Source organism: Cnephaeus nilssonii (genome assembly GCF_951640355.1).
Source record: "Cnephaeus nilssonii genome assembly, chromosome: 13".
Taxonomy (NCBI): Eukaryota; Metazoa; Chordata; class Mammalia; order Chiroptera; family Vespertilionidae; genus Cnephaeus; species Cnephaeus nilssonii.
Genome location: NC_137084.1, coordinates 30,772,139 through 30,789,350, shown reverse-complemented (window position 1 = coordinate 30,789,350; position 17,212 = coordinate 30,772,139). Strand labels below are relative to the sequence as shown.

The 17,212-nt window shown below is 44.0% G+C and overlaps 1 protein-coding gene and 1 pseudogene across 7 annotated transcripts in view; both read left to right on the top strand.

Moving 5' to 3' along the window:
- NCR3LG1 (natural killer cell cytotoxicity receptor 3 ligand 1) overlaps positions 1–17,212 on the top strand; it is a 60,855-nt gene that overhangs the window by 28,509 nt on the left and 15,134 nt on the right. For 2 of the 6 annotated variants that reach the window (XM_079788167.1, XM_079788159.1), the window contains exons 2-3: positions 11,764–11,883; positions 12,504–12,851. In XM_079788167.1, the coding sequence (XP_079644293.1) occupies positions 11,796–11,883; positions 12,504–12,851 (436 nt within the window). In that variant the 5' untranslated portion in view covers positions 11,764–11,795. Of the gene's footprint in view, positions 1–1,486; positions 3,923–10,994; positions 11,160–11,763; positions 11,884–12,503; positions 12,852–17,212 lie in introns of those variants that run through there. The other 4 variants (XM_079788160.1, XM_079788161.1, XM_079788166.1 and 1 more) reach the window with 3 other exon arrangements.
- LOC307109251 (translin-associated protein X-like) lies at positions 4,915–8,655 on the top strand (annotated as a pseudogene). Its single transcript has 2 exons — positions 4,915–4,918; positions 8,127–8,655. The product of its transcript is annotated as a translin-associated protein X-like (transcript).

Below are 17,212 nucleotides of genomic sequence, written 5' to 3'. Positions count from 1 at the left end.
GCATTCTGGATTCTGTCGTGGTTTGTAATGAAGGCTCCAGGCCTCCAACCTTCCCTAATATTTGTCCTTTGCCATGTAACTTTTAAAAAAATATATTTTTATTGATTTCAGAGAGGAAGGGAGGAGAGATAGACAGAAACATCAATGATGAGAGGCCATGTAACTTTTCAGTGCCCTCCAACCATGGGCTGCCCCTTAACATAGGGCTCAACCTTGTTACTTGCATTGGCCAATAGAATGAGACAGAAGTGAAAGAGGCCTTGTGTATTTCCATTTGCTTTCTTTTGTGCTGACATTAGTGAGAGGAGGACACTTCTAAGCTAGCCTGAGGGGAGATGAGAGACACTGAAGCCAGTGCTAGTTGCTCTAGAGGAGGTCAGTCTACAGTAAGACCTCACTTAACGTCATGCCTAGGTTCTGCAACTTTAAACAAAACGACATATAATAAAGCTAATTTTACTATAGGCTAATTGATATAAACAAGACGCAAGTTCCTATGGCATCTCATCAACATTATAATGGGAGGACATTGACCAAAACCACGTTTTTTTCAGAACCAGCAATAGATTAGATGACAGCCATCCAGTTCCTAGACATGTGAACAAATCTAGCTGAGAATACCATCAACAGGGTCAACTCTCGAATGTGTGAGAAATAAATATTTATTATTTTAAAGCCACTGTTTTAGGCTTGCTTGTTATATAGCAAAAGCTAACTGATACAGCTCCTCGGAGAGCTGAGTTTTGATCAAAAGTGGTTGCTCTAGAGCTGTGAGAGAGTCTGCTATGAAGCATGCACCCAGGTAACATGTTCTACCTGTGCCATCTCAGGAATCTGCTGCTATCCTCACCCCAAGGAGGTCCAGCCAGTGCCTGAACAAAGTAGGAGTCTTTGGAGCTCTCTGTTGGAGTGGCCGAGACTTGCTCAGAGTTGCACTATAATCTGAAACTCTTGCTTCCCAATCCTTTCTCCTTCCTCCCTTCACAGATATCAGATCTACATCATGATCTAAAGCAGTGGTTCTCAACCTTTCTAATGCCGTGACCCTTTAATACAGTTGCTCATGTTGTGGTGACCCCCAACCATAAAATTATTTTTGTTGCTACTTCATAAATGTAATTTTGCTACTGTTATGAATCGTAATGTAAATATCTGTGTTTTCCGATGGTTTTAGGCTCTACAGCAGTGGTTCTCAACCTGTGGGTTGTGACCCACAGGTTGGGAACCGCTAGCAGGGTCGCCTAAGACCATCGGAAAATACAGATATTTACATTACGATTCATAACAGTAGCAAAATTACATTTATGAAGTAGCAACAAAAATACTTTTATGGTTGGAGGTCACCACAACATGAGGAACTGTATTAAAGGGTCACGGCATTAGAAAGGTTGAGAACCACTGATCTAAAGGCTTCCCTCACCTACTTCTGTGCCCTCTTTCATAGGTACTACTCCCAATAACTCTCTTCTATTTCTAACATATCTAGAAAGCTGCTTCTCAGAAGATTCAAACTACTACTACAAGGAGAGACTGAAGAATTGAAACTCGATGCTTTCACTGAGGTGCATTCATGATGTCTTCAGTTGGAGCAGCACTGGAAAATCGGCAGTTCTTACACAGACGGATAACAGAAACCACACGCTTTCTCAGAGAACGTGTAAGTAACTGACTTACTTTTCCTGATGACTGCCACAGCTTGCTCAAGAGCAGACTGTTCAAGCTGCCTTCCTGGATAGCCTGTGGCCAATCATCTCATTCCAAGAACAGGAGAAAACAACACTTTCCAAAGAAGATATACAAATGGCCAGCATGGGTATAAAAAGGTGCTTAACATCATTCATCTTCAGTTAAATGCAAATCAAAACAATGAGCCATCACCTCACACTTCTTGGAATGTCTACTATCAAAAAGACAAGAAATAAAAGGTAGTGGCAAGGATGTGGTGAAAAGGGAAGACTTGGGTACTGTTGGTGGGAATATAAATGGGTGCAGCCATTATAGAAAGCAATATGAAGTTTCAAAAAATTTAAAAATGGAACTACCATATGATCCAGCAATTTTACTTCTGGGTATTTGTCTGAAGGAAAGGAAAATTCGAACTTGAAAAATTATTGGTACCTCCATCTTTATTGCACCATTACTTACAATAGCCAAGATAATGGAATCAACTTGTGTCATCGATGGATGAGGGGATAAAGAAAATGTGATACACTCCTACACACACAGTCATGTGCCACTTAACAAAGGGGATGCATTCTGAGAAATATATTGCTAGGCAATTTCATTGTTGTGTTAACATCATTGATTATACTTACACAAACCTAGATGGTATACTAGTAGCCTATTGCTCCTGTACAGTCAGTCAGACTATACTAAAATCATAAAACAATATGAGACCAAATCAAGCAGAAGAGAAAATGATATCAAGAGATACAGTCAATAGGCTAGGCTGCTGTTAGTGTAACTCCACATACTGTTTTCCAGAAAATTATTTTTATACCTAGAAAGAGTACACTCTAAAATAGCAGTAAAAGGCCCTGGCCAGGTGGCTCAGTTGGCTGGAGTGTTGTCCCATACACCAGAAAGGTTGTGGGTTCCATTCCTGGTCAGGGCACATACATAGGTTGCAGGTTTGATCCTTGGTTGGGGCAGGTACAAGAGGCAACCAATCAATGTTTCTCTCCTACATCCATGTTTCTCTCTAAAATCAATAAAAACGTATTCTCAGGTGAGGATTACAAAAATAGCAATAAAAGTATAGCATAGTAAAAACATGAGCCAGGAACAATCGTTTATTATCGTTATCAAGTATTTTGTATTGTGCATAATTATATACACTTTTGTATGACTGGCAGCACAGTAGTTTGTTTACACCAGCATCACCACACACCTGTGAATAATGCATTGTGCTACAATGTTAGGATGGCTGTGACTCCTCAGGTGATGGAAAGTTTTTAGCTCCACTATGAGCTTATGGGTCCACTGTTGTAAAAGTGATCAGTCCATTGTTCCTCGAAACATCATAATGAGGCATATTACTGTGCACACAATGGAATATTATTTAGTCATAAAAAAGGAAATCTTGCAATCCGTGTCAACATGATGGACCTTAAGGGCAGTATTTTAAGTGAAATAAGAGAAAGCTATGTATGATCTCACTTATATGTGAATCTAAAAAAGTACCCTCTTCCCCCCCCCCCCCCCCACCCGCCCAAATGAGCTCATAGATACAGAGAACAGATTGGTGGTTGCTTGAGGTTGGGGACAAGAAGGGGGAGAAATGGATGAAGGGGATCAGAAGGTACACACTTAGAGTTTTATTTATTTATTTATATTTTTTAAAAAAATACATTTTATTGAATTTTCACAGAGAGGAAGAGAGAGGGATAGAGAGTTAGAAACATGGATGAGAGAGAAACATCAATCAGCTGCCTCCTTCACACCCCCACTGGGGATGTGCCCGCAACCAAGGTACATGCCCTTGACCGGAATCAAACCCGGGACTCTTCAGTCCGCAGGCTGACGCTCCACTGAGCCAAACCAGTTTCGGCTGGACTTTGAGTTTTAAATAAGTCATGGGGATGTGATAGCACAGTGACTCGAGTTAATAATGCTGTATTGCATATTTGAAAGTTGCTAAAAGTAAATCTTAAAAGATCATCATAAGAAAGATATTTGTAACTGTATGGTGATGAATTTAAATTAGACTTATTGTGGTGGTTATTTTGCAATACATACAAATATCAAATTTTATCCTGTACATTTGAATCTCATATAATATATGCCAATTATACCTCAAATAAAAAAAGGGGGTGAGGGGAAAGCAATATTTACTAGTTGTAGATTGTGACCAGTTTCCATTTCATACTCTATTTATGTTCAATAAGTTCAATCTGTACATGTCAGTATATGAATAAAAATATTCCCCTTTATTAATGGCTGAGTTATTCTTTGATAGAAAATAAGTGACTTATCCCCTATGTCATGATTAGTAAAGAGTGGAGCTTGTATATTTAAATCAATATACCATACTAGAGGCCCGGTGCACAGGATTCGTGCACTGTTGGGGTGTGGCCTGTGAGGATAGGCCCGGTGTGGGAGCATCTCTCATCCCCTGGCTGTGGACCCGCACTCTGAGCAGCTGCTCTCTGGTCCGGCATCTTCCGTGGAGCCAAGCACTCGCCTCTCCAGGGACCAGGTCGGGCTGGGCCCAGAGACAATAGCACTGAGAGGCAGTGGAGTAGGCCTTAGTCCTGCAGCAGACAGGAACCTGCCACCAGAGTCAGCTCTGTGAGCCTGGCAGTGGTGCTGCGAGGCCTGGGGGAGTCTGGAGGAGGTGGCAGGGAGCAAGGAGGAGCAGCCTGGGGCAAGGAGGCAATTCGCAGCCCTGGTTCCTGTCTGTGGGCTGGCGGGGGGTGTGGGGGTGTGGGCTTGGGGGGCGTTGGGGGTAGGGGGGAGTGTTTGCAGTGGGAGAAGCTGCTCATCCCAGGTCAGCCCAGCTGCGCTACCACTGTGGTAGCACATTGACCACCAGGGGGCAACTCCTGCATTGAGCACCTGCCCCCTAGTGGTCAGTGTTCATCATAACAACTAATCAACGGGTCATTCTGGTCCTTCTGCCATTTGGTCACTGGGCTTTTATTACATAGGATTGATTACCAAGGCAGATCCAGGGTGTGAGGTTGGGCTGTGAATCATGAGCTTGATCATTAATTAGATCTAGAGGAGAGGCTTCCTCTGTACAGTTCTAGTCTGTTCTTAGGGGAGGACCTGATAGTTGGTGTGTTCGGCCCTTGCCTTATTTTCTGTGACTGGCCCAAGGTGGCTGATGCTATTCCTAATTGGATAGAAGTAGGGGTGCCTCAGCCAGGACAGGCTGACAGGGCTGTGGAGGGTCTCATGCAGGTGTTGGTCATGGGTAACACACAGTGTGGTTCTGAATGCAGTTATCAGGGATGTGCAGCTGTACTTCAGGCCCTTTGTGGGGCAGAGAAGCCCTGTTCCCATCTCTACTGGATGGAGTAATGACTCAGAAACAAGTCTTAGATCCCTCAGGACTGGTGCAATTAGCACACAGGCATAACTTAACTTGCTCTTCTCTTGGCTTAGAGCAGTGATTTTCAACCTGTGTGCCACAAGAATTTTGAAAACATGCAATTCCTAATTATTTAGTCAGGGGCGCTAATCTTTCCCCTTAGATTGTCAAATGACAACAGCCAACATAACAATAGCTGTCTGGTGTGAATGAATCAAAATAATACCTATTTTTGTGTGTCAAATAGACAATATAGTATATTTTTTGGTGTATTGCAGAATTTAGTTTATGTGTGCCATGAGATGAAAAAGGTTGAAAGTCCCTGGTTTAGAGGGATGAATAGAACAGACTCCCCATAGCTGAACTCCCACCTGAGGGTGAGTTAGAGCCGCCTTTAGTGGTGCCCTGTGGGGATCGCAGTGTTGATGTGTTTGGTGCCTGCTCTGAGAATATAATGAGATCAAACAATAAATCTCAAAGTGGAAGGAGGCACATGGCAATAGTAGGAAGTAGTCCAAAGGTGTTCATAGTGGTTGAAAGAAAATGGCACCCTTTGGAGAAAAGTAGTAAGGCAGAGGACATTTTTATAAATTTAGTAAAAGAAAATATAATTTTGTAGAGATTGTGATACAATAGTGCAAGGGGAAAAAGAAATAAAATATAATTATGTGGGGAGAATCACAAATGGGGTCTTTTTATAGGAAGTGGAAAATATTAGATATAAAACATAGGGAACAGTAATTGGATATTATTGATTGGAAGAGAATCTATGATGTAGAAAAAAAGGCATCAAGGGGTTACTAAACTCAGGTATAAGTATGCTGGTCAGACCCTGAGAGACCTGAAGAGAGGCACAAAAGAGGCAGAATTATGGGATGATTTTCATTCTTCTACATTTACTTCTTTCCCTCTCTTTTCCCCTCTATTTTAAATCTGTGTATAAGTATATCCTATCTAATAAAAGAGTAATATGCAAATTGACCATTCCTCTGCCACACCCACCAGCCACACCTCCCAGCCAATCAGGATTAAATATGCAAATAAACCCAACCAAGATGGCTGTGACCACAGAGAGCAGGAGGGAGGTTCGGTTTCCCTGGTAATGGAGGAAGCCAAGCTTTCTGCCTGCCCTTGGTGCCTGAGGCCTCCACTCAATGCCACAAAGTTTCAATGATAGAAGATAAATGAATCCCAACAAAAATGATGGCAGCTACAGAGCTGGAGGGAGGAGGAGGCTTGAGTTGCACCCAGAGATGGAAGAAGCCAAGCTTTCCCCCTGCCCTGGCTGGCCCAGTCCTTAAGCTACAAAGTTTCAATTATCCTCTATAATAAAAGAGTAATATGCAAATTAACCATCACGCTGTTATACTCACAAGCGATACCCACAAGCCAATCAGGAGTGTGTATGCAAATTAACCCAACCAAGATGGCTGGAGCCACGAAGAGAGCAGGAGGGATGCTTGGGTTTCCCGGCGATGGAGGAAGCCAAGCTTTCTGCACACTCTGGCTGGCCCAGGCCTGCAGTCCAGGCTACAAAGTTTCAATTATAGAAGATAAATAAATCCTAACAGAAATGGCTGCTGCCGCAGAGTGAATAGAAGTCTTGGCTCTGCTCTGGGCTACAAAATTTCAATTGTAGAAGATAAATAAATCCCAATCCCATGGCCTCCGCTTGTGTCGCCAGTGGGGCATGGCCGACCTGCAAACCACCACAGGCCCCTTGCCCAGGTCACTCCACACCCCGAGAGAACCCACACCCTGATCCGGGACACCCTTCAGGGAAAACCAGCTGGCCCCCACCCATGCAGCAGGCCTCTTTTCTATCTAATAAAAGAGTAATATGCAAATTGACTATCACTCCAACACACAAGATGGCTGCCCCCATGTGGTCAAAGATCCTGTCCCCATGTGGACACAAGATGGCCACCACAAGATGGCCAACAGGGCAGGGCAGTTGGGAGGGACCAGGCTGGCAGAGAAGGGAAGTTGGGGGTGACCGGGCCTGTAGGGAAGGGCAGTTTGTGGGAACCCACGCCTGCAGGGGAGAGCATTTGGGGGGGACCAGGCCTGCAGGAGAGGGCAGTTAGGGGTGACCAGGCCTGCAGGGGAGGGCAGTTAGGGGCAATCAGGCTGGCAGGGGAGCAATTAGGCATCAATCAGGCTGGCAAGGGAGTTGTTAGGGGATTATCAGGCTGGCAGGCAGAAGTGGTTAGGGGCAATCAGGAAGGCTTAATTTTTCTTGGCTTATTTAGGTAATTGGACTGTTTTTTAAACTATAAAAAAATAATTGGATTTTAATTGATAATCAGAAAGACACAGAGATCTTATATACGTTTATATTTTAATTCATTTATTGACTATGTGTTGTGAAAATTCTTTCAGTGCAATATTTGTTGGAATTTTTGTTGAAATATTGTTGCTAAGGTCATTTGTATAGGTTCATTTTTAATTATAGTAAATGTAAAATCAGAACAATATGTAATATTTGTTGTAAATTTTTTGGGCAAAAAGACAGATTTGACAATATTGAAAGAATGGATTGTTTACAAAACAATAACATTTCAGAGTCAAAGTCTCAGGGCCTTTCTTTCTCCTAAACACTGTGCGTCCCCACAGAGACTTGCAACCAGGGGAGCAGCAGGCAGCAGCAGCTCCTTCCAGGCTAACCCCCAGAACCTGTATCCAAGGCCCCTTTTCTCTGACTTTCCAGTGAGCGAAGCAGTCCCACCTTGGCTCACTTCTTTCCTATAATCTTTCTAGAGAGCCAAAGCAGAGCACTGCCCAGGCTCTCTCCTGTTGCTTCTCCTACCCTGAGTCCTTCCTTTGTTCCACTGTCCCCACTGTTAATAAAAATATTCTCAAAATCACCTGGACTCAAGAAGGCAATGATAAGCCGGAAGCAAATTCCAACTCTGCTCCTGGGATACGTCAAAGGGCCCTAACAGGCTCTCTTCCCCCCACCGCCCCCCTTCCACCCCCTCCCTTCCCCCCTCCCCCCCCACCCTTCACCCCCCCTAATCCCCCCACCTTTCCCCTGCCTCATGCACTCCACCAGGTCCAAGGCTCTCTGTCTCTAGGTGACTCGCTGTAGGCTGTGACGACGTGAACAACAAAGAAGGATTGGGAGGGTTCAGGAAAAGGAAGCATGACAATTTTCCCCACAACCAGAGGAGAGAAGGGTAAGATGTTAATGCATTGTCACCCGTGATGGTGGCCTTCAAATCATTTCAGCAGGAACTTGATGCAAGACATGACGAATATGAGAGACTTGTGAAACTTAGTTGGGATGTAACTGTAGAAAGTAAAGGATAATTTTTCTGCTCCATAGGATAACAAGTGCTCCTGATATGGAGGAAATATTGACTGAGTCAGAAATTAAATTAGATGGTGTCAGACAAAAGATACTTCGGGTGGCCCAGGAGCTCTTGGGAGAAGAGATGCATTAATTCCATAGAGCCAATACCACAGGACTTAACGACAGGACTTCAGAAATATGTGGAGGCCATCTCTTTTCAACACTTAATTATACACGATCACTTATCAGTATGGATGAAATTAATAAACAACTGGTATTTACAACAGAAGATAATTATGTTAAACCTCTCTGTAATCAAAGATAAAGATACGTAATTTAAATATAATCCTATTATAATTTTGTTTTGAGTTACTATTACTGGGGGTGAGGGGGTGAGTTACTATTACTGAATGCAGTTCCATCCTTTAAGGAACTGCATTCAGTAACAACCCCACAGTATAGCAATATGGATAAAATTTTAAATCCAGCAAAGAATGGTATTTAAGATTACTTTAAGGTATTTTTCCTGAATAACAAAATAATACCTCAACTTCCAATTAAAATATAAACCTAGCCCTCTCATCTCTCACTCACTTCTAACTAGACCTTCTTTTAAAGGCAACTATCGATTACATGGTTAGATTGGATTCGCATTAACCCACAAACCCAAATGAGCCAAAAGCCCAGCGATGTGTAAAACCCAGGAGGCACCCTGCAAGGCTGACCTGGGGAACCGCTTCCTCCGCTCTCATTTTATGAAACAATGTGATCACCTCTGGAGATGAAAACTTTTGGCTGGGAAGGTAGAACCAGGATCCCTGGAGGAACAAGAGTAAAAGAGCCCTACATCGTGCTCCACAGCAAATACTGAGATTATGAAAACAGAATCTACTTGTTGAAAGAAGAGGACATTACTAACAATAGAAACATAAAACTCAGGAAGGAAGACTAAGAAGCACATGGATAGGCCTTAGCCTTTTTCATGCCATCTGCAAGTCTTCTGCTTTGTGTAGGACTTCGGTATAGGTAGTTTAGATGCAATTGTTAGGCATGATATTCACCAGAGCAGACTCATTCTCTTTCCCTACCAAATATCCAAATACAGGATAAGCGTCCTAACATTGCCACAACCAGCTTGAACTAGAGGCTCTCAACTGCTGGATGCAGGCCTTTGCAAGTAAAATGTGATTTCCCAACTCTTTGTCATGTGGATGTGAAGTTGTGAGACATCCACCTTCCAGCTCTTCCCTTTTCTGTGGTTTCACAGTGCTGGGCTCTGCGTCCCTATTTGGCCATTTTAACCCAAAAGGATGAACTTTGGAAATCAAGAAGTTTAGCCGGTTTCAGACCCTGGCATGTCATCTCTCCCAGGGTACCGAGATTACAATAATCCAAATGGCAATTTTCGATGTTTTGAAGCATGTGGGTCTGTTCTACTAATCTTGCTCAAGATATTTAAGAAATGACAAAAAATAAATTTAAATATTGAAGTATATTTACATTGTATGTAACGGACAAACAAAATTATATACATATTTTTTCTTTCACATATTGGACACTGTAACTGCTGTGGTCTTGGCAAACCAGTAAACATGTAAACCCAAACTAAAAGTGCCATAAAATAAACTCCTTAAACAGGAAGTTCATGAGACTTTGGAAAAGTGATATCATGTGGTTGTTTCCTCCTTTTTTCCTTCTCTTTTTTTTTCTGGATGTTTCATCTTTTGTCCTTTCTTTCTTTTCTCCTTTTATTCCTTTTTCTGTCCTCTCTCTTAACTTTTCCGTTGGTAGAATCCTCAGTACCTGAATCTGTCTTGCTTCCAGAAGAGGAAGAAGAGGGAAACACACAGTCATCTGAAGAAAAAGATGTTGATCTATGTTGGGATCCGTGGTGTTTCTGGTTTTGTTCTTCCCCCCCCCCCCCCCCGTTTGTTTGTGATTGTCTTCATGCTGGTCCTGCATCTTCAGGACTTGTGCGTGGGCACTTCTTCTTCTTCTTTTTTTAAAAATATATTTTTATTAATTTCAGAGAGGAAGGGAGAGGAAGAGAGAGGTAGAAACTCAATGATGAGAGGGAATCATTGATTGGCTGCCTCCTACACGCCCCCTACTGGGGACCCAGCTGGCAACCTGGGCATGTACCCTTGACTGGAATCGAACCCTGGACCCTTGAGTCCTGCACACAGGCTGACTCTATACACTGAGCTAAACTGACTAGGGCACTCTTATTCATGTCTACAAAACCTGCCTGTCTGGATGAAAACTGTAGGGGAAAGGCCTTCCTGGGTGGGCTCAGGCCCGGGGAGGGTGCTGAGGAACCAGGGCGGGGAGCGCAGGCCACCACCACTGCTCGACCACGGGGCACTCTCTAGTTACGTTGCAATTTGCCTACAGAAATTAGTTGTAATTTATTTCGGATGTGAAACCTGACCTCACACATTTCCGTTGCGTTCTGTGAGGATTTTAAGTCCAGTTACCGTCCCTAACTTCATGGCAGCCAGGGCTACCCGCCCACAAGTCCCTGCCCAACGGGAGAGGTTTGCTGGGTGGCACGGCCCAGAGGCTCTCAGGCGGGAGGAGCGAGCTCAACGCTCATAGGTTGAGGTGATGACGCAAGGCTGCCCTCCTGCCTCCAACCACTAGGATCAGGGCCCGGGAATTTTCCAGGCGGTTCCTTGTGAGGCTGCGGGTGGGGCAGGTTCACTCGGTGTTGGGTGTTGACGCAGGTGCTTCCAAGGCTGAGACCCCGAGGCCCCCGAGGCTGCCGCGTGGAGGGGATCGCCAGGTGGGGACGCGGGAGCTTCCGAGGCTGATACCCCGAGGCTGCAGGTGTGTGTGCGCGCGCGCGGGCGATCGCTCCGTGGGGATTCGGGAGCTTCCGAGGTTGAGAACAGAGGCTGGGAGTGGGGGGGGAGAAGGGGATCGCTTGGCAGGGACGAGCAAGGTCCGAGGCGGAGACTCCCTAGGCTGCCGCTGGGAGGGGATTGCTCCGTGGGGACGAGGGAGCTTCCGAGGCTGAGACCCGGAGGCTGCAGGTGAGTGTGTGCGCGCGGGCGATCGCTCCGTGGGGATTCGGGAGCTTCCGAGGCTGAGAACAGAGGCTGGGGCGAGGGGTGCGGGGTGCGGGAGGGGGAGAGGGGTTCGCTTGGCGGGGCCGCGGGAGCTTCCCAGGCTGAGACCCCGAGGCTGCGGTTTCCCAGGCTGAGAACCCAGGCTGCGGAGGGTGGGGGGGTGGGGGGATGGGGGGTGGGGAGTGAAAGGAGTGAGGGCATGGGGGGCGGGAAAGGCGTGCTCGGGTAAATCTTAAATCAGGTTGAAGGAGGGGCAGAAAGATTTAGAAGGCGCAAAGAAGCCACTCTTGTACCAAGAAAGTGAGCGCCCTAAGACGCGGTTTTGCGGACTGCGCCTTCCGACCGAGGACTTCTCTTTCTAGAAAGAAACTCGGCGAGCTGGTCCTCCTCAGCCATGACTGTCACCGGGACGGCGGCAGGCCGCAAATTTTGGGGCGTCCTGCGGCTGCTTCCTGTCCTGTGGTGCTGGGTGGCCCCCGCAGGTAAGGTGGGGGGAGTTGGGTGCGGCTCGGGAGTGGTTGTGGCCAGGCACTCTCCCTGGTCATCTCCTTGGGGATCCCGCCTGCCGTCCTCAGCCACCTGTACCTTAACAGTCCCCAGCTCTAAGCTTTCCTTTGTGGAATTGTAGGAATCAATTAAACGGATTTGAAAATTTCTAAGAGATTGCAAGAGACCAGAACAATCAAAACAATATTGAAAAGGAAGAACAAAGTGGGAGGATCTTACGCGGATTAAGGAGGGGCCATGAACTAAGGGCCTCTGTACATGAGATGCCTCCGTCCTCCCCCCCCCCCCACCCCCCCGCCAAAGGAGTTTGTTTTTTGTGTTTTGTTTTTTATAAAGGGTCAGGTAGAGTGCCCGCTACATAGTAAGCTTTTTTAAAAAAAATATGTATTTTTATTGATTTCAGAGAGGAAGGGGGCGAGGGAGAGAGAGAAATATTAATGACAAGAGACTCATTGATCAGCTGCCTGCTGCACTCCCCCTACTGGGACCGGTTAGGGCAAGGAATTCGTTTTTAATTACAAGGTAGTGTCTGAGAGTACAAGGCCTAAGTTTTTTTTCAAGGTTCTCCCATAACTGAATTTTCTTATTTCCACAGATTTCTTGATAGTGGAGATGGAAGGGAAGAATCAAACTGTGTTGCTGAATGACAATGTCACCATCTCCTGCAAGGTCCCTGGTTCCACACCCCTGAACACCGACATTACGGGTGTTACCTGGTATGTGAAGCACCAGGCGAATGAAACAGAGCACGAGGTGTTTGAAATGTATGGAAACCATCAAAAGGCGTTCAGACCCGGAGCCAGCGTGTCTCTAGCGGGGTTAGAGAAGAGGGACTTCTCACTGCACCTTCCTGGAGTCCAGCTGAGGGACGCAGGAGAGTACCGATGTAAGGTGGTGGTCACCCCCGAGCAGGCCCAGGAAACAGTCTTTCTAAACGTTTTGGGTGAGTGCCTGAGGCAGTGTCCTGCGGTTCCCATGGTGATGGGGCTTGGGGCAGAGATGTGGGTCAGTGAAGTAGAGCAGAAGTTTGGGCATGGGCCTTGGAGTTGGATAGACACGGGTTTAAGTTCTGGGCTTCCCTGGGCGCCTGGACAACTTAGAGCAAGTTATTAATCACGCTGAACCTCAGTGTCCTTTTCTGTAAACAGATGTACTAGTACCTCTGTAAAGACCCTGTCTCCAGCCCTAGCCGGTTTGGCTCAGTGGATAGAGCGTGGGCCTGCGGAGCAAAGGGTCCCGAGTTTAAAAAAAGACCCTGTCTCCAAATACAGTCACAGTCTAAGAGAATGGGCTTAGGGCTTCAACACATGAATTTGGGGGTGGGGCCACAATGCAGCCTATAACCCGGGCAATGTCTCTGAGCCTTCAAAATTGTACTTAAGACTTCGAATGTTTTGTACATATTAATTAGGGCGATGCGAAAATGTATTAGGATTCATTTCCTCCACAACTGATAGAAAGCCTAAAAAGATTTTTAAAAAATTAATAGACTTTATTTTTTAGAACAGTTTTAGATTTACACAAAAAATTGCAAAGATAGTAGTTTCTTTATGACTCCTGCCTGTGCACATACCACTTTCCCTATTATTAACCTCTTGCATTAGTATGGTATATTTGTTATAATTAGTGAACCAATATTGATACATTTTTATTAACTACTGTCCATAGATTATTCAGATAACCTTAGTTTTGACCTAATATCCCTGATAATTTTTCTTGTTCTAAAGGCTACTTTGAAATTCATAGAGCTATTCCAGTTTTCTTTAGATTAGGGTTAGTGTGGTATATAAATCCCTTTACTTTTTGTTATTGTTGTTGTTAATTTTCACCTGAGGATATTTTTTCCATTGATTTCCTTTTTTAAAAAACAAAATTGGAGTTTTTATTATCAAGACAGTGTGGTATTGACCTAAGGCTATGCATAGGTCACTGGGACAGAATACGGGAGCGCTGTTGATGTGGTGGTAAAGTGGAGTGGAGGGGAAGCAGTCTATCATCTGATATTAAATCTCATTCTCTGAGTGGCCTGAGTCCCTAGGCTATGACCTTCAGAAGTGTTCCTGGGTGAGAAAGGAAGGTTATAGAGGGCTGAAGAGCTAATCATCATTCTCCTGGGTCTGCCAGGGCTCTGGCAAAGTCTTCCCACTTGAGAGCATTCTTTGTTATGGTGAACGCACTGGGTATATTTTTAAATGATTACTTTTCCTCTCCCTTCTCCCCCAAACAGGTGGGAATTTTTCTTGGAACTGCAAGAACCTGAGGGGAGCGGCGGGGAAGGGGGTTCCTGGAGGTAAAACCCAGAAAAACCTCCTAAGACTGGCCTCCAGCTAACCCACCTTCATCCTTGAGCCATTTGTCAGCTATAACTCCAGCACCTTCTGCTGTGGTAATAGGATTTTGGCTGTGGTTCTCTCAATCTGCTTGTCTCTTAGCTTTCAGGGTTGTGGTTGGCCCTGTCACCTCAGTTCTCTGATGGATCTAAGAAAAGTTGTTGATTTGCAGTTTGTTCAGTTCAGCATTTTTTCCCATTATGAGGATAGGAGTGATGACTTCTAGTTCTTTACATGCCAGAGAGGAAATCAGAAATCAACAAGTACTTTTATTATTTTTAATTAAATTAATTAATTAAAAAATATGTTTTTCTTGATGTTAGAGAGAGAGAGAGAGGAAGGAAGATGGAGAGGGAGAGAAACATTGATGTTTGAGAAACATTGATTGGCTGCCTCCTGCATGTCCGCTCCTGGAGATCGAGCCTGCAACCAGGGCATGTGTCCTGACTGAGAATCAACTCGACCACCTCTTGGTCATGGGATGACACTCAACCAACTGAGCCACACTGGCCAGAGCAACAGGGCCCTTTAAAAAGGTAGTTTATTTTTCTTTCACAAAAATGGAGCCAACTATGGGCAGGTAGGGCAGTCTGTGATCATCTGGGACCCAGAGTCCTTTTATCTTGCCACTTTGGCATCCTCAACCTGTGGCTTTCACCTTGTGTTGGGAAATGGCTTCTCCATCTTGACCATGACATGGTCTTCCGGCTGTTCTCCAGGAAGGAAGAAGGGGAGAGGGAGAGAAGGGCATAGTGTGTCAGGGCCAGCCTGATGGTTGAACCGGGCTGAGGTAGGTAGGTGGGAATTGAGAAAAGAAAGAAAGACAGGACAGCGGGATCGGGAGGACTACGAATCATCAAGAGACTGTAGTGAGTTTATTAACTGTGTAATGCCTTTTATACAGAAAACACTGAATAGGAGGTCTGTGAAGAGGAATGTACTCTTTGTTCCTCTTAATCTCTAAGGGAGAGACAGAGCTGGATAAATTCTTGGTACAGCAAATCAGGCACAGAAATATGACTGCTTTGGATTTATTGTATGTTTAGCAATTTTACTATGAGATGAACCATTAATAAAAGCTTTTTGTTCATACTTTAGGAATAGTCTTTTGTCTAGTACAATTAAGTTTTTATGAATACTTATTTTAATTAGCTAATTTAAATTAATCTGAAATATAGCTTAATTTATTTATTAACTTTACTTGTCCTAGATTATGGACAATAAATGACATTAAGTTTCTGTTATTAATCTTTAATTTTATATAAAACTTATTAGAGAGGAAAAATATAAATTATTTACCTTAGTTTAAAAGGCTAAACATATAGACTTTTAATTATAATTCTTATAATATTTGAAGGAAACCTCTTTATTTCCTTTTAAAATAATCTTCAGGCTACAGAGAGTTTTATTTAAGAATCTTTGTCTTTCTTTTTACAGTAGGTAAACTTTAGGGCTGTAGTTTGAAGGTTAAGCCTACAGGCGACTAGCTAGCTATATTATAAGTACTTTTATAGTAAGGCTGACTACTAATTTACTTTTAAATTTAATATTTTAACAACAATCATAAGTTTACCCTGTAAATATTAATGGAAAGGATTATTTGTATCCCTGAGAAAGCCCTGAGCATTCCTGGTGTTAGGCTGGATTTAGATATAGGGCAACTGCTGTTAGCCACGTCTCTGTTATCTGGGTCCCGATCTGAGCTGGGCCAAGTCTCTGTCTATTACCTGGGTCCCGATCTGAGCTGGGCATGGGAAGTGTAAAGTAGTGATGGGGGCAGGAGACCTCCCTTAGAAGGGGCGAGTGTTCAAGCCCCTGTAATATTGGGGGGTGAGGATCTGTGCCCTACCTTTGTTGACCCCCAAGTTCTCTCCTGATGGCCCCTCTGTGACTGTGCCTGTCTTAGGTTGTTCCTTCCCTGAGGAATCTTACCCATCTCTGGCTAACCAGCCATCTTCCGGGGCCAAGCAGGGTGATGTGAGGTTTAGTTCTGTCTCCTTGGTAGCCTATGCCTCCGTGGCCTCCACGCCCAGCACCTGCCTTGTGATCCCTTCGCCTGCTGGCGGGGCCTCGGTATTGATCACATATCTTGGGGAAGCCAGGTTTCTTCTCCAGGGAGGGCCCAGCTCACGCCATTGGGCGAGAGACAGATCTATGGTACCAGCCACCATGAGGCTTCAACCTCAGTATGAATAGAGAGCTCAGGTAACAGCTGTGGGCAATTGGATTGTGAGAAGAGGGTCCCTCTTGGCAAAAAGTGTAAGAAGGGCCAATATAAAATGCTCAAGTGACCTCCTAGGGGGCCCTCCACACAGTGGAAGGGATTACATCTTTTTATGTCCTTTTAAATTGCTGCTAAATATTCAAAGAATTAGTTTGTAAGTTTGTTTGGGATAAATGTACAATATGCTGTTGTAAAATATTAAAAATGATAATGACATTGTAGAATAATATTATGTAAGGATATTCTTTGCGCTGGGTATGGCAATTTAATTTTAAACTGGCTGTTAATTTCTTTTTGTATAGACAAGGTCTTAGTAACTTTCTTAGTATACTTAATTAAATTGCTTACAAAGACATTGGCTTTTCTTTAAGCTGAAAACCTTGATTATAATTTAATAAGCTAATTTATTTAAGTAATTAAAGTAGGTATATTTATTTAAAATAAAGTAAATTTACATCTGATTTTATAAGCCGCAGATGTTGCCCCGCCTCTAGCTTAATGCAGGCGGCTACATAAAGTTAGACAGTAAATGGTGGCTTCTAATCTTTTCCTAGGTTTTACTTGGATTTAATTATTTAAATATTGGTTTCTTATGTAACTTAATTTATATGAGACCTTGATTATATTTTAAAAGGCTAATTTATAAAGTAACTTAAATAGGTATCTTTAATTAAAAAGTAAAGAAACTTATCTAGTAAAACTTATAGGTCTGATACTTTATTGGTCTGATTTAAAAGTATGGCTTTTGTC